General features: G+C 36.6%; 1 protein-coding gene across 4 annotated transcripts in view; it reads right to left on the reverse strand.

The window, feature by feature from the left end:
• Nucleotides 1–3,321: 3,321 nt before the first annotated feature.
• Nucleotides 3,322–23,243, reverse strand: part of hdgfl3 (HDGF like 3) — a 31,038-nt gene continuing 11,116 nt past the window's right edge. For 2 of the 4 annotated variants that reach the window (XM_052515999.1, XM_052515998.1), the window contains 3 exons: nt 10,488–10,619; nt 6,733–6,837; nt 3,322–5,973 (listed from right to left, as the gene is read on the reverse strand). In XM_052515999.1, the coding sequence (XP_052371959.1) occupies nt 5,947–5,973; nt 6,733–6,837; nt 10,488–10,619 (264 nt within the window). In that variant the 3' untranslated portion in view covers nt 3,322–5,946. Of the gene's footprint in view, nt 5,974–6,732; nt 6,838–10,195; nt 10,274–10,487; nt 10,620–23,243 lie in introns of those variants that run through there. The other 2 variants (XM_052516000.1, XM_052516001.1) reach the window with 2 other exon arrangements.

Raw genomic sequence — 23,243 nt, forward strand, 5'->3', positions numbered from 1 at the left:
CCACAGAAACCAGTCCAAAAGTATCTCTCTGCCTAGCATAACCACAGAAACCAGTAACCGCAGAAACCAAAAGTATCTCTCTGCCTAGCATAACCACAGAAACCAGTCCAAAAGTATCTCTCTGCCTAGCATAACCACAGAAACCAGTCCAAAAGTATCTCTCTGCCTAGCATAACCACAGAAACCAGTCCAAAAGTATAACCACAGAAACCAGTCTCTGCCTAGCATAACCACAGAAACCAGTCCAAAAGTATCTCTCTGCCTAGCATAACCGCAGAAACCAGTCCAAAAGTATCTCTCTGCCTAGCATAACCACAGAAACCAGTCCAAAAGTATCTCTCTGCCTAGCATAACCAGAAACAGAAACCAGAAACCAGTCCAAAAGTATCTCTCTCTGCCTAGCAGAAACCATAACTGCCTAGCAGAAACCAGTCCAAAAGTATCTCTCTGCCTAGTATAACCACAGAAACCAGTCCAAAAGTATCTCTCTGCCTAGCATAACCACAGAAACCAGTCCAAAAGTATCTCTCTGCCTAGCATAACCACAGAAACCAGTCCAAAAGTATCTCTCTGCCTAGCATAACCGCAGAAACCAGTCCAAAAGTATCTCTCTGCCTAGTATAACCACAGAAACCAGTCCAAAAGTATCTCTCTGCCTAGCATAACCGCAGAAACCAGTCCAAAAGTATCTCTCTGCCTAGCATAACCACAGAAACCAGTCCAAAAGTATCTCTCTGCCTAGCATAACCGAAACCAGAAACCAGTCCAAAAATCTCTCTGCCTAGTAGTCTCTCTGCCTAGCATAACCGCAGAAACCAGTCCAAAAACCAGTCCAGAAAAAGTATCTCTCTGCCTAGCATAACCACAGAAACCAGTCCAAAAGTATCTCTCTGCCTAGTATAACCACAGAAACCAGTCCAAAAACCAGTCCAAAAGTCCAAAAGTATCTCTGCCTAGTAACCACAGAAACCATAACCACAGAAACCAGTCCAAAAGTATCTCTCTGCCTAGCATAACCGCAGAAACCAGTCCAAAAGTATCTCTCTGCCTAGCATAACCGCAGAAACCAGTCCAAAAGTATCTCTCTGCCTAGCATAACCACAGAAACCAGTCCAAAAGTATCTCTCTGCCTAGCATAACCGCAGAAACCAGTCCAAAAGTATCTCTCTGCCTAGCATAACCGCAGAAACCAGTCCAAAAGTATCTCTCTGCCTAGCATAACCACAGAAACCAGTCCAAAAGTATCTCTCTGCCTAGTATAACCGCAGAAACCAGTCCAAAAGTATCTCTCTGCCTAGTATAACCACAGAAACCAGTCCAAAAGTATCTCTCTGCCTAGCATAACCCATAAACCAGTCCAAAACCAGTCCAAAACTCGCCTAGATAACCCAAACCAAAAGTATCTCTCTGCCTAGCATAACCACAGAAACCAGTCCAAAAGTATCTCTCTGCCTAGCATAACCACAGAAACCAGTCCAAAAGTATCTCTCTGCCAGAAACCAGTCCAAAGTAGTATCAAAAGTATCTCTCTGCCTAGCATAACCACAGAAACCAGTCCAAAAGTATCTCTCTGCCTAGCATAACCGCAGAAACCAGTCCAAAAGTATCTCTCTGACTAGCATAACCACAGAAACCAGTCCAAAAGTATCTCTCTGCCTAGTATAACCGCAGAAACCAGTCCAAAAGTATCTCTCTGCCTGGGATAACCACAGAAACCAGTCCAAAAGTATCTCTCTGCTTAGCATAACCGCAGAAACCAGTCCAAAAGTATCTCTCTGCCTAGCATAACCGCAGAAACCAGTCCAAAAGTATCTCTCTGACTAGCATAACCACAGAAACCAGTCCAAAAGTATCTCTCTGCCTAGTATAACCGCAGAAACCAGTCCAAAAGTATCTCTCTGCCTGGGATAACCACAGAAACCAGTCCAAAAGTATCTCTCTGCTTAGCATAACCGCAGAAACCAGTCCAAAAGTATCTCTCTGCCTAGCATAACCGCAGAAACAAGTCCAAAAGTATCTCTTTGCCTAGCATAACCGCAGAAACAAGTCCAAAAGTATCTCTTTGCCTAGCATAACCGCAGAAACAAGTCCAAAAGTATCTCTTTGCCTAGCATAACCGCAGAAACAAGTCCAAAAGTATCTCTGTGCCTAGCATAACCGCAGAAACAAGTCCAAAAGTATCTCTCTGCCTAGCATAACCACAGAAACCAGTCCAAAAGTATCTCTCTGCCTAGTATAACCGCAGAAACCAGTCCAAAAGTATCTCTTTGCCTAGCATAACCACAGAAACCAGTCCAAAAGTATCTCTCTGCCTAGCATAACCACAGAAACCAGTCCAAAAGTATCTCTCTGCCTAGCATAACCACAGAAACCAGTCCAAAAGTATCTCTTTGCCTAGCATAACCACAGAAACCAGTCCAAAAGTATCTCTTTGCCTAGCATAACCACAGAAACCAGTCCAAAAGTATCTCTTTGCCTAGTATAACCCCAGAAACCAGTCCAAAAGTATCTCTTTGCCTAGCATAACCCGGTGGCCAGTCTGTTTCATATTCTGCACTGGCCAACTCTAAGTGTAGTGACTGTTCCACTGGATCTCATAAGGTGAATGCACCAATTTGTAAGTCGCTCTGGATAAGAGCGTCTGCTAAATGACTTAAATGTAAATGTAAAATGTAGTATATTCAATACTCACAACTGTAGTCTTTAGTGTACACTACTGTAGTCTCACTGCTGTATTCTACTGACAGCAACACAACAGAGACTTAAAAACAGCATCCAAGCATATCTTGCTCAGTGGTACATTCCTTTACATAGAAAGAAAACTGGATACCTTTACTCTTCATTTCTGTTTGTCAGTGACTAGTCTTAGCCTATTATGGAACTGATTTAGGATCAGTGTAGCCTTTTAGATTGCAATGAATAACAATAAATGGACGGGGGCTCCTGACCCTAGATCAGCAGCACTCCTACTCTGGGATAAGTTATGAATACAGCACTGTTCTAAATGTGTTTTCAGCTAAATTACTTGTATTCTCTGGTCCTGTCAAGCATTACAACATTTACTTTTAAATAAAACAAAAGGTTTGTTGTCATAAAATGCTATATGGTGAATCAAAATCGATTGTGTTTAAAGGTGTTTGGAGAGGATTTAAGGACTAGTTTTGTGGACGCAATATTTGAATATTTGTGTCTAATTTAAGTGTTAAAAAGCTGAACTAAGTGTTGATTTGTAAAATCTGATGTGTGTTTTCTGGCTCTGTTGGTGCTCTTGGATGTGAGATGTCTGAGTTATCCAAATAATATGTGTTTGCAAACACTGAGTGCATTCCAATGAGTTTATTCTGTAAAAGTCTTGTCCATAAACAGCAACAGTTTACTTTAAACTACAAACCTTTCAAATGTAAAACATGTTCTAATTCCGAGCATTAACAAAGATTGAAAGGTTTAAATACATTTTTTTAAATGTATGAGTTTACATTTCACACAGTATTATAATCAACTATCATCAAAAAAATAAATAGAATATATTTTTCATAAAGACATAGGAAGGAGAGCAGGCTACTGGCATACCATTGATGGGAGTGTGTAACAGTAAGTTTGGAAGCTGAACCAAGGCAGAAAACACCATTTTCCAGCATGACAGGCGCCAACTTTATACCAAACACTAAAAGCTGCATTCATGACAAGTCGGAAACTCTGAAAATATGACTCGAAAACTCGGAGAAACGAGTTGTGTGCATTCACATGCGTTGAACTCGTTGAGAACGCTGATTTCGTTATCGAGGTAATTTCCTTAGTAGGTGATGTCACTTTGTAAATAGTTGGAGGGCAGTTCAAATGTTGTTTTTTTTAACTTGGAAGCTTGTATTTCTGAGTTTCCAACATGTCATAAATGCCTCAGGATGAAAACCTATATATTGTCTGAGAAAGGTGCTTGCAAACATGGTTGTGTTATGTCATTTTTTTCTCATTCACCGCACTGTGGAAGAAATGTGAATGGAAAAACAGCAGGTATACTGAACAAATATATAAACGCAACATGCAACAATTTCAAAGATTTTACTGAGTTTATATAAACGCAACATGCAACAATTTCAAAGATTTTACTGAGTTACAGTTCATATAAGGAAATCAGTCAATTTAAATGAATTCATTAGGCCCTAATCTATTGATTTCACATGAGTGGGCACGGGCGCAGCCATGGGTGGGCCTGGGAGGGCATAGGCCCACCCACTTGGGAGCCAGGCCCAGCCAATCAGAATGAGTTTTTCCCCACAAAAGCGTTTTTTTTACAGACAGAAATACACCTCAGTTTCATCAGCCGTCCGGGTGGGTGGTCTCACACGATCCCGCAGGTGAAGAAGCTGGATGTGGAGGTCCTGGGCTGGTGTGGTTACACGTGGTCTGCGGTTGTGAGGCTGGTTGGATGTACTGTCAAATTGTCTAAAATGACGTTGGAGACGGCTTATGGTAGTGAAATGAACATTCAATTCTCTGGCAACAGCTCTGGTGGACATTCCTGCAGTCAGCAGGCCAATTGCACGCTCACTCAAAACTTGCGACATCTGTGTTGTGTGACAAAACTTTTATTGTCCCTAGCACAAGGAGCGTAGTGTAATGCTATTTTAATCAGCTTTAATCAGCTTCTTGATATGCCACACCTGTCAGGTGGATGGATAATCCTGGCAATGGAGAAATGTTCACTGACAGTGATGTAAACAAATTTGTGCACCAAATTTGAGAGAAATAATGTTTTTGTGCGTATGAAACATTTCTGGGATCTTTTATTTCAGCTCATCATGAAACATTTTACATGTTGCGTTTACCTTTTTGTTCAGTATAATTGAAAACGTTATGAAAATAACTAGGTAGTTGTGTACAACAGTTGAGCATGCCACTATAGAAAGCTTTTAAAATATAAAATAACCCATTCTACTGACACAGGTTAAAACCGATTCATCACTTCCCATAGAAAGATGAAGTGCACAAAAGTATGTAGGTGGTAGGGTTCCATTTGGGATGCGGAACGAGCAGTTAGCTAGATCAGTCAGGTAGAATACTGGCCCTATACTCTACAACCAAAGTCAAATATATAGATAGAAAGTTAGAGAGTTGGTTTGTGCACAACACTTCGTACATGTCTTTTCCCATTCATCTTTTGCGGTTACATAAAAGAGCAACATACAGTGCTGAGTGATATGGATATGTTATACAGTCAGTTAAACACACATTTCAAATTTCCAGTAACGTTACCCAAATTCTCAGGTTTCCCATGAATTCCAGTCGTATGATCACCGGATTTCCTGCTTATTCCCTCCTGATTGCAGGATTATTCCAACCGGGATTTCTGGAAAACTGGAAAGTTTTGAAAATGTCCTGGAATTTTGCAACCCTAAGCTAGTCCCTCCCCTTAAACCGTTGTTTTATAAAAGCAAATCCAAGATACAACTAGTATGATCAGAAAACTGCAATACCCAACATATATCAATCATCATAGACCACAGGGGAGTATATTATACTGTATATTCATAGAAGTTTTATCAAACATAGCTAACATGTTTACCTAAATGACATCATTGATGGATTAATCAGATAGTGGAGGCTAAGGGTCAATATAAATATCGATTGATGCTTATTTTACACTGTTTAGATATGAAATGTGGTGTTCTGATTTTGAAAGAGACGGGGACACAAGTGTGTGTGTATGTTGTTTTGAAGCTAGTTACCTTGGCTCTAGTCAAGCCTGGGCGTCTATTGGCTGAAGCAGAGTTGTACAGATTTAGTGATATACTGTAGTAGATGTGTGTTATTTTCTACATAGAGATAGACGTGAATGGCCCATTACAGGTAGTGCTAGAGGTGGTGATTATGGGAGTTTGACCATTCCAATATCACGTGACAGCAACAATGAATACCTTCCCTTCCCTCTGCAGGTGTCCACAGCACCTAATGTTCTTCTCTCAGCAACTGGTTCTGGAACAGAGGCATAAAAATATTCTAATTGAAAAATATCCTATTAAACAATTAGAATACACATCAGAAACATAAGTATCTGACAGTGACACAGGACACAATGAAGTGATATAATAATGCTGTTTGAATGATACAAGAGAATCAGACAATTTATTTTTATTATTATTATGTTTCTTCTTGGGCCTCTATAACTATATCTATTGTTTTTATTGTATTTTTGTTGTTGTGTGATTTGGACTAATCCCCTCTACCACACGGAACCCCACTAATCTACTGACGGAACGCAAGAGGTGGCTAACAACAGACCTCCATCCTATGCTAGCTTGCTACCGATGTCCTGGCTAGCTGTCTAAATCGCCGTGACCCCCAAACCAACCACTCCACTCACTGGACTCTTTTGATCACTCGACTAAGGATGCCTCTCCTTAATGTCAATATGTCTTGTCCATTGCTGTTCTGGTTAGTGTTTATTGGCTTATTTCACTGTAGAGCCTCTAGTCCTGCTCACTATACCTTTTCCAATTTATTAGTTCCACCACCCACACATGCAATGACATCTCCTGGTTTCAATTATGTTTCTAGAGACAATATCTCTCTCTTCATCACTCAATACCTAGGTTTACTTCCACTGTATTCACATCCTACCATACCTTTGTCTGTACATTATACCTTGATGCTATTTTATCGCCCCCAGAAACCTCCTTTTACTCTCTGTTCCAGACATTCTAGACGACCAATTCTTATTGCTTTTAGCCGTACCCTTATTCTTCTCCTCCTATGTTCCTCTGGCGATGTAGAGGTGAATCCAGGCCCTGCAGTGCCTAGCTCCACTCCTATTCCCCAGGCGCTCTCTTTTGATGACTTCTGTAACCGTAATAAGCCTTGGTTTCATGCATGTTAACATTAGAAGCGTCCTCCCTAAGTTTGTTCTATTCACTGCTTTTAGCACACTCTGCCAACCCGGATGTTCTAGCTGTGTCTGAATCCTGGCTTAGGAAGACCACCAAAAATTCTGAAATTTTAATTCCAAATTACAACATTTTCAGACAAGATAGAACTGCCAAAAGGGGGCGGTGTTGCAATCTACTGCAAAGATAGCCTGCAGAGTTCTGTCCTACTATCCAGGTCTGTACCCAAACAATTTGAACTTCTACTTTTAAAAATCCACCTCTCTAAAAACAAGTCTCTCACCGTTGCCGCCTGCTATAGACCACCCTCTGCCCCCAGCTGTGCTCTGGACACCATATGTGAACTGATTGCCCCCCATCTATCTTCAGAGCTCATGCTGCTAGGCGACCTAAACTGGAACATGCTTAACACCCCAGCCATCCTACAATCTAAACATGATGCCCTCAATCTCACTCAAATTATCAATGAACCTACCAGGTACCCCCCCAAAGCCTTAAACACGGGCACCCTCATAGATATCATCCTAACCAACTTCCCCTCTAAATACACCTCTGCTGTCTTCAACCAAGATCTCAGCGATCACTGCCTCATTGCCTGCATCCGTAATGGGTCAGCGGTCAAACGACCTCCACTCAACACTGTAAAACGCTCCCTGGAACACTTCAGCGAGCAGGCCTTTCTAATCGACCTGGCCGGGGTATCCTGGAAGGATATTGATCTCATCCCGTCAATAGAGGATGCCTGGATATTTTTTTAAAATGCCTTCCTAACCATCTTAAATAAACATGCCCCATTCAAGAAATTTAGAACCAGGAACAGATATAGCCCTTGGTTCTCCCCAGACCTGACTGCCCTTAACCAACACAAAAACATCCTATGGCGTTCTGCATTAGCATCGAACAGCCACTGTGATATGCAGCTGTTCAGGGAAGCTAGAAACCGTTATACACAGGCAGTTAGAAAAGCCAAGGCTAGCTTTTTCAAGCAGAAATTTGCTGCCTGCAACACTAACTCAAAAAAGTTCTGGGACACTGTAAAGTCCATGGAGAATAAGAACACCTCCTCCCAGCTGCCCACTGCACTGAAGATAGGAAACACTGTCACCACTGATAAATCCACCATAATTGAGAATTTCAAGAAGCATTTTTCTACGGCTGGCCATGCTTTCCACCTGGCTACTCCTACCCCGGTCAACAGCACTGCACCCCCAACAGCAACTCGCCCAAGCCTTCCCAATTTCTCCTTCTCCCAAATCCATTCAGCTGATGTTCTGAAAGAGCTGAAAAATCTGGACCCCTACAAATCAGCCGGGCTAGACAATCTGGACCCTTTCTTTCTAAAATTATCTGCCGAAATTGTTGCCACCCCTATTACTAGCCTGTTCAACCTCTCTTTCGTGTCGTCTGAGATTCCCAAAGATTGGAAAGCAGCTGCGGTCATCCCCCTCTTCAAAGGGGGGGACACTCTTGACCCAAACTGCTACAGACCTATATCTATCCTACCATGCCTTTCTCAGGTCTTCGGAAGCCAAGTCAACAAACAGATTACCGACCATTTCGAATCTCACCATACCTTCTCTGCTATGCAATCTGGTTTCAGAGCTGGTCATGGGTGCACCTCAGCCACGCTCAAGGTCCTAAACGATATCTTAACCACCATCGATAAGAAACATTACTGTGCAGCCGTATTCATTGATCTGGCCAAGTCTTTCGACTCTGTCAACCACCACATCCTCATCGGCAGACTCTACAGCCTTGGTTTCTCAAATGATTGCCTCGCCTGGTTCACCAACTACTTCTCTGATAGAGTTCAGTGTGTCAAATCGGAGGGTCTGCTGTCCGGACCTCTGGCAGTCTCTATGGGGGTGCCACAGGGTTCAATTCTTGGACCGACTCTCTTCTCTGTATACATCAATGAGGTCGCTCTTGCTGCTGGTGAGTCCCTGATCCACCTCATGCCATACAACTCTCCTTCCGTGGCCTCCAATTGCTCTTCAATACAAGTCAAACTAAATGCATGCTCTTCAACCGATCGCTACCTGCACCTACCCGCCTGTCCAACATCACTACTCTGGACGGCTCTGACTTAGAATACGTGGACAACTACAAATACTTAGGTGTCTGGTTAGACTGTAAACTCTCCTTCCAGACCCATATCAAACATCTCCAATCCAAAGTTAAATCTAGAATTGGCTTCCTATTTCACAACAAAGCATCCTTCACTCATGCTGCCAAACATACCCTTGTAAAACTGACCATCCTACCAATCCTCGACTTTGGCGATGTCATTTACAAAATAGCCTCCAATACCCTACTCAACAAATTGGATGCAGTCTATCACAGTGCAATCCGTTTTGTCACCAAAGCCCCATATACTACCCACCATTGCGACCTGTAGGCTCTCGTTGGCTGGCCCTCGCTTCATACTCGTCGCCAAACCCACTGGCTCCATGTCATCTACAAGACCCTGCTAGGTAAAGTCCCCCCTTATCTCAGCTCGCTGGTCACCATAGCATCTCCCACCTGTAGCACACGCTCCAGCAGGTATATCTCTCTAGTCACCCCCAAAACCAATTCTTTCTTTGGCCGCCTCTCCTTCCAGTTCTCTGCTGCCAATGACTGGAACGAACTACAAAAATCTCTGAAACTGGAAACACTTATCTCCCTCACTAGCTTTAAGCACCAACTGTCAGAGCATCTTACAGATTACTGCACCTGTACATAGCCCACCTATAATTTAGCCCAAACAACTACCTCTTTCCAAACTGTATTTAATTAATTGATTTATTTTGCTCCTTTGCACCCCATTATTTTTATTTCTACTTTGCACATTCTTCCATTGCAAAACTACCATTCCAGTGTTTTACTTGCTATATTGTATTTACTTTGCCACCATGGCCTTTTTTGCCTTTACCTCCCTTCTCACCTAATTTGCTCACATTGTATATAGACTTGTTTATACTGTATTATTGACTGTATGTTTGTTTTACTCCATGTGTAACTCTGTGTCGTTGTATCTGTCGAACTGCTTTGCTTTATCTTGGCCAGGTCGCAATTGTAAATGAGAACTTGTTCTCAACTTGCCTACCTGGTTAAATAAAGGTGAAACAAAATTTAAAAAATCAGAACAGTTATTTTGCTACCATGCCCCCTGGTGTCAGTATTCCTGCATTGAATGAACAATATCTGCAACATTTTCACCTCCATTTTAATCTTTGCTAAATCAAATAAATGAGTAATCAAGTGTTGATCTTGCAACACTATCACTTTGCGGTACCAAGGAAGGAATAAACATACCTGTGACTGAAATGTGTCAGCAATGTCTTGTCAACTAGGGTCAATGTCACGCCAAGCATACAAACAGATCTGGGATCAGGCTACATCCACCATGGCTGGGGTCAATTCAAATTGAAGACAGTCAATTCAACAAGTAGACTGAAATTCTGACTTAATTGTTGTAAAAATGTTATATTTTCAATAAACTGAAAAGGAGAACCTATTTATTTTAAATAAATAAAAAATTATTTAAAATTCAAATCCTTTCCTGATTTAACTGACTTTAATTAGAATTGTCCCCAACCCTGACATCCCCCCTGGGCGGCCCACCTTGCTGTCGGCAGTGTTCTTAATGATGCCGTTATCGGGGTCTCCCCCCTCCGATCCGCTCTTCTGATCCTCCTCTTTCCCGTCCTCCAGATCCTCCTCTCCAGACGAGATCCTGGACAGCTTGGATGACTTCTGGGGACAAACACACACACACAGATCAGCACTATTTATTTATTCAGTGAATGAAAAAAATGTGGTGCATGGTTTTCTCCACCCCACAGGCCATAGGGGGCTTGCTTTTATGCCCCATCGCTGGAGGTTGGCGAGGCATGGGCCGTGGCCAGTTCTGAACCTATTGAGGACCACTCCTTCCTGAGGATGTTGAAACCAGGAAGTTGTTGTGTGCAGGTAGTGATGAGGTGCTTATTTGTCAGAACAGCACTCATGCAACACTAAATGGACGTGCTTTGCTAGTGGATAGCTAGAGTCCATGATACTGTATCAATATGTATTTCATACAATTTCACAAATATGATTTGCTGTCTTGCAATATGTGGGAAACATAGAGTCTCATTGAACAATAAAGTAAGTACTTAATGAAGTTTAATGAATGCATCCATTGTCAACAGTGTGCGCAACAGGCACACTTTATTTGGCAGAAGGAAAACAGTCGGACGCAACTGCGTAACGCCACTCCCGCCAAAGGCAAAAGCGAATAGCGCACCCGACACACAAATAATGTACAGCATACAATGTCACGGGTTCCAAACAAGACCCGGCGAAAAACCAGCATGAAGCGTCACACATGACACGTAACGAACAATTACACACACAGACATGGGGGGGAACAGAGGAAAATATACACGTAGAGTGATGAGGGGATGTAAAACAGGTGTGCGGAAAAACAAGACAAAACAAATGGAAAATTAAAGGTGGAGGGGCGATGGCTAGAAGACCGGTGACGTCGACCGCCGAGCGCCGCCCGAACAAGGAGAGGAGCCGACTTCGGCGGGAGTCGTGACATTCATTATTCTTTGAACTGGACGATTTTTAAAATAATTTCTGGACCCCAAATGTTCTGTAGGTATCTGAAAAAGTGAGCATGGCTAATGATGTTTCATCCAATCCCCAGTCAGGCTTCATCAGATCTGCTCCCTGTTAGAATGGCATAATGTATTAACATCCCTGTTAGAGTATCATAATGTATTAACATCCCTGTCAGAGTATCATAATGTATTAACATCCCTGTCATAATGTTTTAACATCCCTGTTAGAGTATCATAATGTATTAACATAACATCCCTGTCAGAGTATCATAATGTATTAACATCCCTGTCAGAGTATCATAATGTATTAACATCCCTGTTAGAGTATCATAATGTATTAACATAACATCCCTGTTAGAGTATCATAATGTATTAACATCCCTGTCAGAGTATCATAATGTATTAACATAACATCCCTGTTAGAGTATCATAATGTATTAACATCCCTGTCAGAGTATCATAATGTATTAACATCCCTGTCAGAGTATCATAATGTATTAACATAACATCCCTGTCAGAGTATCATAATGTATTAACATCCCTGTTAGAGTATCATAATGTATTAACATCCCTGTTAGAGTATCATAATGTATTAACATCCCTGTCAGAGTATCATAATGTATTAACATCCCTGTCAGAGTATCATAATGTATTAACATCCCTGTCAGAGTATCATAATGTATTAACATCCCTGTCAGAGTATCATAATGTATTAACATAACATCCCTGTCAGAGTATCATAATGTATTAACATCCCTGTTAGAGTATCATAATGTATTAACATCCCTGTTAGAGTATCATAATGTATTAACATCCCTGTCAGAGTATCATAATGTATTAACATAACATCCCTGTCAGAGTATCATAATGTATTAACATCCCTGTTAGAGTATCATAATGTATTAACATCCCTGTCAGAGTATCATAATGTATTAACATCCCTGTTAGAGTATCATAATGTATTAACATCCCTGTTAGAGTATCATAATGTATTAACATCCCTGTCAGAGTATCATAATGTATTAACATCCCTGTCAGAGTATCATAATGTATTAACATCCCTGTCAGAGTATCATAATGTATTAACATCCCTGTCAGAGTATCATAATGTATTAACATCCCTGTTAGAGTATCATAATGTATTAACATCCCTGTTAGAGTATCATAATGTATTAACATCCCTGTTAGAGTATCATAATGTATTAACATCCCTGTCAGAGTATCATAATGTATTAACGTAACATCCCTGTTAGAGTATCATAATGTATTAACATCCCTGTTAGAGTATCATAATGTATTAACATCCCTGTTAGAGTATCATAATGTATTAACATCCCTGTTAGAGTATCATAATGTATTAACATCCCTGTTAGAGTATCATAATGTATTAACATCCCTGTTAGAGTATCATAATGTATTAACATCCCTGTTAGAGTATCATAATGTATTAACATCCCTGTTGTATCATAATGTATTAACATCCCTGTTAGAGTATCATAATGTATTAACGTAACATCCCTGTTAGAGTATCATAATGTATTAACATCCCTGTTAGAGTATCATAATGTATTAACGTAACATCCCTGTTAGAGTATCATAATGTATTAACATCCCTGTTAGAGTATCATAATGTATTAACATCCCTGTTAGAGTATCATAATGTATTAACGTAACATCCCTGTTAGAGTATCATAATGTATTAACATCCCTGTTAGAGTATCATAATGTATTAACATCCCTGTTAGAGTATCATAATGTATTAACATCCCTGTTAGAGTATCATAATGTATTAACATCCCTGTTAGAGTATCATAATGTATTAACATCCCTGTTAGAGTATCATAATGTATTAACATCCCTGTTAGAGTATCATAATGTATTAACATCCCTGTTAGAGTATCATAATGTATTAACATCCCTGTTAGAGTATCATAATGTATTAACATCCCTGTTAGAGTATCATAATGTATTAACATAACATCCCTGTTAGAGTATCATAATGTATTAACATCCCTGTTAGAGTATCATAATGTATTAACATCCCTGTTAGAGTATCATAATGTATTAACATCCCTGTTAGAGTATCATAATGTATTAACATCCCTGTTAGAGTATCATAATGTATTAACATCCCTGTTAGAGTATCATAATGTATTAACATCCCTGTTAGAGTATCATAATGTATTAACATCCCTGTTAGAGTATCATAATGTATTAACATCCCTGTTAGAGTATCATAATGTATTAACATAACATCCCTGTTAGAGTATCATAATGTATTAACATCCCTGTTAGAGTATCATAATGTATTAACATAACATCCCTGTTAGAGTATCATAATGTATTAACATCCCTGTTAGAGTATCATAATGTATTAACATCCCTGTTAGAGTATCATAATGTATTAACATAACATCCCTGTTAGAGTATCATAATGTATTAACATCCCTGTTAGAGTATCATAATGTATTAACATCCCTGTAATGTATTAACATCCCTGTTAGAGTATCATAATGTATTAACATCCCTGTTAGAGTATCATAATGTATTAACATCCCTGTTAGTATCATAATGTATCATAATGTATTAACATCCCTGTTAGAGTATCATAATGTATTAACATCCCTGTTAGAGTATCATAATATTAACATAACATCCCTGTCAGAGTATCATAATGTATTAACATCCCTGTCAGAGTATCATAATGTATTAACATAACATCCCTGTCAGAGTATCATAATGTATTAACATCCCTGTCAGAGTATCATATTAACATCCCTGTCAGAGTATCATGTGATTAACATAACATCCCTGTTAGAGTATCATAATGTATTAACATCCCTGTCAGAGTATCATATTGTATTAACATCCCTGTCAGAGTATCATAATGTATTAACATAACATCCCTGTTAGAGTATCATAATGTATTAACATCCCTGTCAGAGTATCATATTGTATTAACATCCCTGTCAGAGTATCATAATGTATTAACATAACATCCCTGTTAGAGTATCATAATGTATTAACATCCCTGTCAGAGTATCATAATGTATTAACATAACATCCCTGTTAGAGTATCATAATGTATTAACATCCCTGTTAGAGTATCATAATGTATTAACATCCCTGTCAGAGTATCATAATGTATTAACATAACATCCCTGTAGTATCATAACATCCCTGTCAGAGTATCATAATGTATTAACATCCCTGTCAGAGTATCATATTGTATTAACATCCCTGTCAGAGTATCATAATGTATTAACATAACATCCCTGTTAGAGTATCATAATGTATTAACATCCCTGTCAGAGTATCATAATGTATTAACATCCCTGTCAGAGTATCATAATGTATTAACATCCCTGTCAGAGTATCATATTGTATTAACATCCCTGTCAGAGTATCATAATGTATTAACATAACATCCCTGTTAGAGTATCATAATGTATTAACATCCCTGTCAGAGTATCATAATGTATTAACATCCCTGTTAGAGTATCATAATGTATTAACATAACATCCCTGTCAGAGTATCATATTGTATTAACATAACATCCCTGTCAGAGTATCATAATGTATTAACATCCCTGTTAGAGTATCATATTGTATTAACATCCCTGTCAGAGTATCATAATGTATTAACATCCCTGTCAGAGTATCATATTGTATTAACATCCCTGTCAGAGTATCATAATGTATTAACATAACATCCCTGTTAGAGTATCATAATGTATTAACATCCCTGTCAGAGTATCATATTGTATTAACATCCCTGTCAGAGTATCATAATGTATTAACATAACATCCCTGTTAGAGTATCATAATGTATTAACATCCCTGTCAGAGTATCATATTGTATTAACATCCCTGTCAGAGTATCATAATGTATTAACATAACATCCCTGTTAGAGTATCATAATGTATTAACATCCCTGTTAGAGTATCATAATGTATTAACATCCCTGTCAGAGTATCATAATGTATTAACATCCCTGTTAGAGTATCATAATGTATTAACATCCCTGTTAGAGTATCATAATGTATTAACGTAACATCCCTGTCAGAGTATCATAATGTATTAACATAACATCCCTGTCAGAGTATCATAATGTATTAACATAACATCCCTGTTAGAGTATCATAATGTATTAACATCCCTGTCAGAGTATCATAATGTATTAACATAACATCCCTGTTAGAGTATCATAATGTATTAACATCCCTGTTAGAGTATCATAATGTATTAACATCCCTGTTAGAGTATCATAATGTATTAACATAACATCCCTGTTAGAGTATCATAATGTATTAACATCCCTGTTAGAGTATCATAATGTATTAACATCCCTGTTAGAGTATCATAATGTATTAACATCCCTGTTAGAGTATCATAATGTATTAACATAACATCCCTGTTAGAGTATCATAATGTATTAACATCCCTGTTAGAGTATCATAATGTATTAACATCCCTGTTAGAGTATCATAATGTATTAACATAACATCCCTGTTAGAGTATCATATTGTATTAACATCCCTGTCAGAGTATCATAATGTATTAACATAACATCCCTGTTAGAGTATCATAATGTATTAACATCCCTGTTAGAGTATCATAATGTATTAACATAACATCCCTGTCAGAGTATCATATTGTATTAACATCCCTGTTAGAGTATCATATTGTATTAACATCCCTGTCAGAGTATCATAATGTATTAACATAACATCCCTGTTAGAGTATCATAATGTATTAACATCCCTGTCAGAGTATCATAATGTATTAACATCCCTGTTAGAGTATCATAATGTATTAACATAACATCCCTGTCAGAGTATCATAATGTATTAACATCCCTGTCAGAGTATCATAATGTATTAACATCCCTGTCAGAGTATCATAATGTATTAACATCCCTGTTAGAGTATTATAATGTATTAACATCCCTGTTAGAGTATCATAATGTATTAACATAACATCCCTGTCAGAGTATCATATTGTATTAACATCCCTGTTAGAGTATCATAATGTATTAACATAACATCCCTGTCAGAGTATCATATTGTATTAACATCCCTGTTAGAGTATCATAATGTATTAACATAACATCCCTGTTAGAGTATCATAATGTATTAACATCCCTGTTAGAGTATCATAATGTATTAACATCCCTGTTAGAGTATCATAATGTATTAACATAACATCCCTGTTAGAGTATCATAATGTATTAACATCCCTGTCAGAGTATCATAATGTATTAACATCCCTGTTAGAGTATCATAATGTATTAACATCCCTGTCAGAGTATCATAATGTATTAACATAACATCCCTGTTAGAGTATCATAATGTATTAACATCCCTGTTAGAGTATCATAATGTATTAACATCCCTGTTAGAGTATCATAATGTATTAACATAACCCCTATCATAATGTATAACATAATGTATCATAATGTATTAACATCCCTGTTAGAGTATCATAATGTATTAACATCCCTGTTAGAGTATCATAATGTATTAACATCCCTGTCAGAGTATCATAATGTATTAACATAACATCCCTGTTAGAGTATCATAATGTATTAACATAACATCCCTGTTAGAGTATCATAATGTATTAACATAACATCCCTGTCAGAGTATCATAATGTATTAACATCCCTGTCAGAGTATCATAATGTATTAACATAACATCCCTGCCAGAGTATCATAATGTATTAACATAACATCCCTGTCAGAGTATCATAATGTATTAACATCCCTGTTAGAGTATCATAATGTATTAACATAACATCCCCCTGTATTAACATCCCTGTTAGAGTATCATAATGTATTAACATCCCTGTCAGAGTATAACATCCCTGTTAGAGTATCATAATGTATTAACATCCCTGTTAGAGTATCATAATGTATTAACATCCCTGTCAGAGTATCATAATGTATTAACATCCCTGTTAGAGTATCATAATGTATTAACATAACATCCCTGTCAGAGTATCATAATGTATTAACATCCCTGTTAGAGTATCATAATGTATTAACATCCCTGTTAGAGTATCATAATGTATTAACATAACATCCCTGTCAGAGTATCATAATGTATTAACATCCCTGTCAGAGTATCATAATGTATTAACATCCCTGTTAGAGTATCATAATGTATTAACATCCCTGTCAGAGTATCATATTGTATTAACATCCCTGTTAGAGTATCATAATGTATTAACATCCCTGTCAGAGTATCATAATGTATTAACATAACATCCCTGTTAGAGTATCATAATGTATTAACATCCCTGTCAGAGTATCATAATGTGTTAGAGTATCATAATGTATTAACATCCCTGTTAGAGTATCTGTTAACATCCCTGTCAGAGTATCATAATGTATTAACATCCCTGTCAGAGTATCATAATGTATTAACATAACATCCCTGTCAGAGTATCATAATGTATTAACATCCCTGTTAGAGTATCATAATGTATTAACATCCCTGTTAGAGTATCATAATGTATTAACATCCCTGTCAGAGTATCATAATGTATTAACATCCCTGTCAGAGTATCATAATGTATTAACATCCCTGTTAGAGTATCATAATGTATTAACATCCCTGTCAGAGTATCATATTGTATTAACATCCCTGTTAGAGTATCATAATGTATTAACATCCCTGTCAGAGTATCATAATGTATTAACATCCCTGTTAGAGTATCATAATGTATTAACATCCCTGTTAGAGTATCATAATGTATTAACATCCCTGTTAGAGTATCATAATGTATTAACATAACATCCCTGTTAGAGTATCATAATGTATTAACATCCCTGTTAGAGTATCATAATGTATTAACATAACATCCCTGTCAGAGTATCATAATGTATTAACATCCCTGTCAGAGTATCATAATGTATTAACATCCCTGTCAGAGTATCATAATGTATTAACATAACATCCCTGTCAGAGTATCATAATGTATTAACATCCCTGTCAGAGTATCATAATGTATTAACATCCCTGTCAGAGTATCATATTGTATTAACATCCCTGTTAGAGTATCATAATGTATTAACATAACATCCCTGTTAGAGTATCATAATGTATTAACATCCCTGTCAGAGTATAATAATGTATTAACATAACATCCCTGTCAGAGTATCATAATGTATTAACATCCCTGTCAGAGTATCATAATGTATTAACATCCCTGTCAGAGTATCATAATGTATTAACATCCCTGTTAGAGTATCATAATGTATTAACATCCCTGTCAGAGTATCATAATGTATTAACATCCCTGTTAGAGTATCATAATGTATTAACATAACATCCCTGTCAGAGTATCATAATGTATTAACATAACATCCCTGTTAGAGTATCATAATGTATTAACATCCCTGTTAGAGTATCATAATGTATTAACATCCCTGTCAGAGTATCATAATGTATTAACATCCCTGTCAGAGTATCATAATGTATTAACATCCCTGTTAGAGTATCATAATGTATTAACATCCCTGTTAGAGTATCATAATGTATTAACATAACATCCCTGTCAGAGTATCATAATGTATTAACATCCCTGTTAGAGTATCATAATGTATTAACATCCCTGTCAGAGTATCATAATGTATTAACATAACATCCCTGTCAGAGTATCATAATGTATTAACATCCCTGTCAGAGTATCATAATGTATTAACATAACATCCCTGTCAGAGTATCATAATGTATTAACATCCCTGTCAGAGTATCATAATGTATTAACATAACATCCCTGTTAGAGTATCATAATGTATTAACATCCCTGTCAGAGTATCATATTGTATTAACATCCCTGTCAGAGTATCATAATGTATTAACATACATCCCTGTTAGAGTATCATAATGTATTAACATCCCTGTCAGAGTATCATAATGTATTAACATCCCTGTTAGAGTATCATAATGTATTAACATAACATCCCTGTTAGAGTATCATAATGTATTAACATCCCTGTTAGAGTATCATAATGTATTAACATAACATCCCTGTTAGAGTATCATAATGTATTAACATCCCTGTTAGAGTATCATATTGTATTAACATAACATCCCTGTTAGAGTATCATAATGTATTAACATCCCTGTTAGAGTATCATAATGTATTAACATCCCTGTCAGAGTATCATATTGTATTAACATCCCTGTAGAGTATCATAATGTATTAACATCCCTGTAGTATCATATTGTATTAACATCCCTGTCAGAGTATCATAATGTATTAACATAACATCCCTGTTAGAGTATCATAATGTATTAACATCCCTGTCAGAGTATCATAATGTATTAACATCCCTGTCAGAGTATCATAATGTATTAACATCCCTGTCAGAGTATCATAATGTATTAACATCCCTGTCAGAGTATCATAATGTATTAACATCCCTGTTAGAGTATCATAATGTATTAACATCCCTGTCAGAGTATCATAATGTATTAACATCCCTGTTAGAGTATCATAATGTATTAACATAACATCCCTGTCAGAGTATAATAATGTATTAACATAACATCCCTGTCAGAGTATCATAATGTATTAACATCCCTGTCAGAGTATCATAATGTATTAACATCCCTGTCAGAGTATCATAATGTATTAACATCCCTGTTAGAGTATCATAATGTATTAACATCCCTGTCAGAGTATCATAATGTATTAACATAACATCCCTGTTAGAGTATCATAATGTATTAACATCCCTGTCAGAGTATCATATTGTATTAACATCCCTGTCAGAGTATCATAATGTATTAACATAACATCCCTGTTAGAGTATCATAATGTATTAACATCCCTGTTAGAGTATCATAATGTATTAACATCCCTGTCAGAGTATCATAATGTATTAACATCCCTGTTAGAGTATCATAATGTATTAACATCCCTGTCAGAGTATCATAATGTATTAACATCCCTGTTAGAGTATCATAATGTATTAACGTAACATCCCTGTCAGAGTATCATAATGTATTAACATAACATCCCTGTCAGAGTATCATAATGTATTAACATAACATCCCTGTTAGAGTATCATAATGTATTAACATCCCTGTCAGAGTATCATAATGTATTAACATAACATCCCTGTTAGAGTATCATAATGTATTAACATCCCTGTTAGAGTATCATAATGTATTAACATCCCTGTTAGAGTATCATAACATAGAGTATCATAATGTATTAACATCCCTGTTAGAGTATCATAATGTATTAACATCCCTGTTAGAGTATCATAATGTATTAACATCCCTGTTAGAGTATCATAATGTATTAACATAACATCCCTGTTAGAGTATCATAATGTATAACATCCCTGTTAGAGTATCATAATGTATTAACATCCCTGTTAGAGTATCATAATGTATTAACATAACCCTGTTAGAGTATCATAATGTATTAACATAACATCCCTGTCAGAGTATCATAATGTATTAACATCCCTGTCAGAGTATCATAATGTATTAACATAACATCCCTGTTAGAGTATCATAATGTATTAACATCCCTGTTAGAGTATCATAATGTATTAACATCCCTGTCAGAGTATCATATTGTATTAACATCCCTGTAGTATCATATTGTATTAACATCCCTGTCAGAGTATCATAATGTATTAACATCCCTGTCAGAGTATCATAATGTATTAACATCCCTGTCAGAGTATCATAATGTATTAACATCCCTGTTAGAGTATCATAATGTATTAACATAACATCCCTGTCAGAGTATCATAATGTATTAACATCCCTGTCAGAGTATCATAATGTATTAACATCCCTGTTAGAGTATCATAATGTATTAACATCCCTGTTAGAGTATCATAATGTATTAACATCCCTGTTAGAGTATCATAATGTATTAACATAACATCCCTGTCAGAGTATCATAATGTATTAACATCCCTGTTAGAGTATCATAATGTATTAACATCCCTGTCAGAGTATCATAATGTATTAACATCCCTGTTAGAGTATCATAATGTATTAACATAACATCCCTGTTAGAGTATCATAATGTATTAACATCCCTGTTAGAGTATCATAATGTATTAACATCCCTGTTAGAGTATCATAATGTATTAACATCCCTGTTAGAGTATCATAATGTATTAACATCCCTGTTAGAGTATCATAATGTATTAACATAACATCCCTGTCAGAGTATCATAATGTATTAACATAACATCCCTGTTAGAGTATCATAATGTATTAACATCCCTGTTAGAGTATCATAATGTATTAACATCCCTGTTAGAGTATCATAATGTATAACATAACATCCCTGTTAGAGTATCATAATGTATTAACATCCCTGTTAGAGTATCATAATGTATTAACATCCCTGTTAGAGTATCATAATGTATTAACATCCCTGTTAGAGTATCATAATGTATTAACATCCCTGTTAGAGTATCATAATGTATTAACATCCCTGTTAGAGTATCATAATGTATTAACATAACATCCCTGTCAGAGTATCATAATGTATTAACATCCCTGTCAGAGTATCATAATGTATTAACATAACATCCCTGCCAGAGTATCATAATGTATTAACATAACATCCCTGTCAGAGTATCATAATGTATTAACATCCCTGTTAGAGTATCATAATGTATTAACATAACATCCCTGTCAGAGTATCATATTGTATTAACATCCCTGTTAGAGTATCATAATGTATTAACATCCCTGTCAGAGTATCATAATGTATTAACATCCCTGTTAGAGTATCATAATGTATTAACATCCCTGTTAGAGTATCATAATGTATTAACATCCCTGTCAGAGTATCATAATGTATTAACATCCCTGTTAGAGTATCATAATGTATTAACATCCCTGTTAGAGTATCATAATGTATTAACATCCCTGTCAGAGTATCATAATGTATTAACATCCCTGTTAGAGTATCATAATGTATTAACATCCCTGTTAGAGTATCATAATGTATTAACATCCCTGTTAACATAACCCTGTTCAGAGTATCATAATGTATTAACATCCCTGTTAGAGTATCATAATGTATTAACATCCCTGTTAGAGTATCATAATGTATTAACATCCCTGTTAGAGTATCATAATGTATTAATTAGTATCATTAACATCCCTGTTAGAGTATCATAATGTATTAACATCCCTGTCAGAGTATCATAATGTATCATATCATAATGTATTAACATCCCTGTTAGAGTATCATAATGTATTAACATCCCTGTTAGAGTATCATAATGTATTAACATAACATCCCTGTCAGAGTATCATGTAATTAACATTAACATCCCTGTTAGAGTATCATAATGTATTAACACATCCCTGTTAGAGTATCATAATGTATTAACATCCCTGTTAGAGTATCATAATGTATTAACATCCCTGTTAGAGTATCATAATGTATTAACATCCCTGTTAGAGTATCATAATGTATTAACATCATCCCTGTTAGAGTATCATAATGTATTAACATCCCTGTATTAACATCCCTGTTAGAGTATCATAATGTATTAACATCCCTGTTAGAGTATCATAATGTATTAACATAACATCCCTGTTAGAGTATCATAATGTATTAACATCCCTGTTAGTATCAGTATCATAATGTATTAACATCCCTGTTAGAGTATCATAATGTATTAACATCCCTGTTAGAGTATCATATTGTATTAACATAACATCCCTGTTAGAGTATCATAATGTATTAACATCCCTGTTAGAGTATCA

Source organism: Oncorhynchus keta, unplaced genomic scaffold, assembly GCF_023373465.1.
Source record: "Oncorhynchus keta strain PuntledgeMale-10-30-2019 unplaced genomic scaffold, Oket_V2 Un_scaffold_3531_pilon_pilon, whole genome shotgun sequence".
Classification (NCBI taxonomy): domain Eukaryota; kingdom Metazoa; phylum Chordata; class Actinopteri; order Salmoniformes; family Salmonidae; genus Oncorhynchus; species Oncorhynchus keta.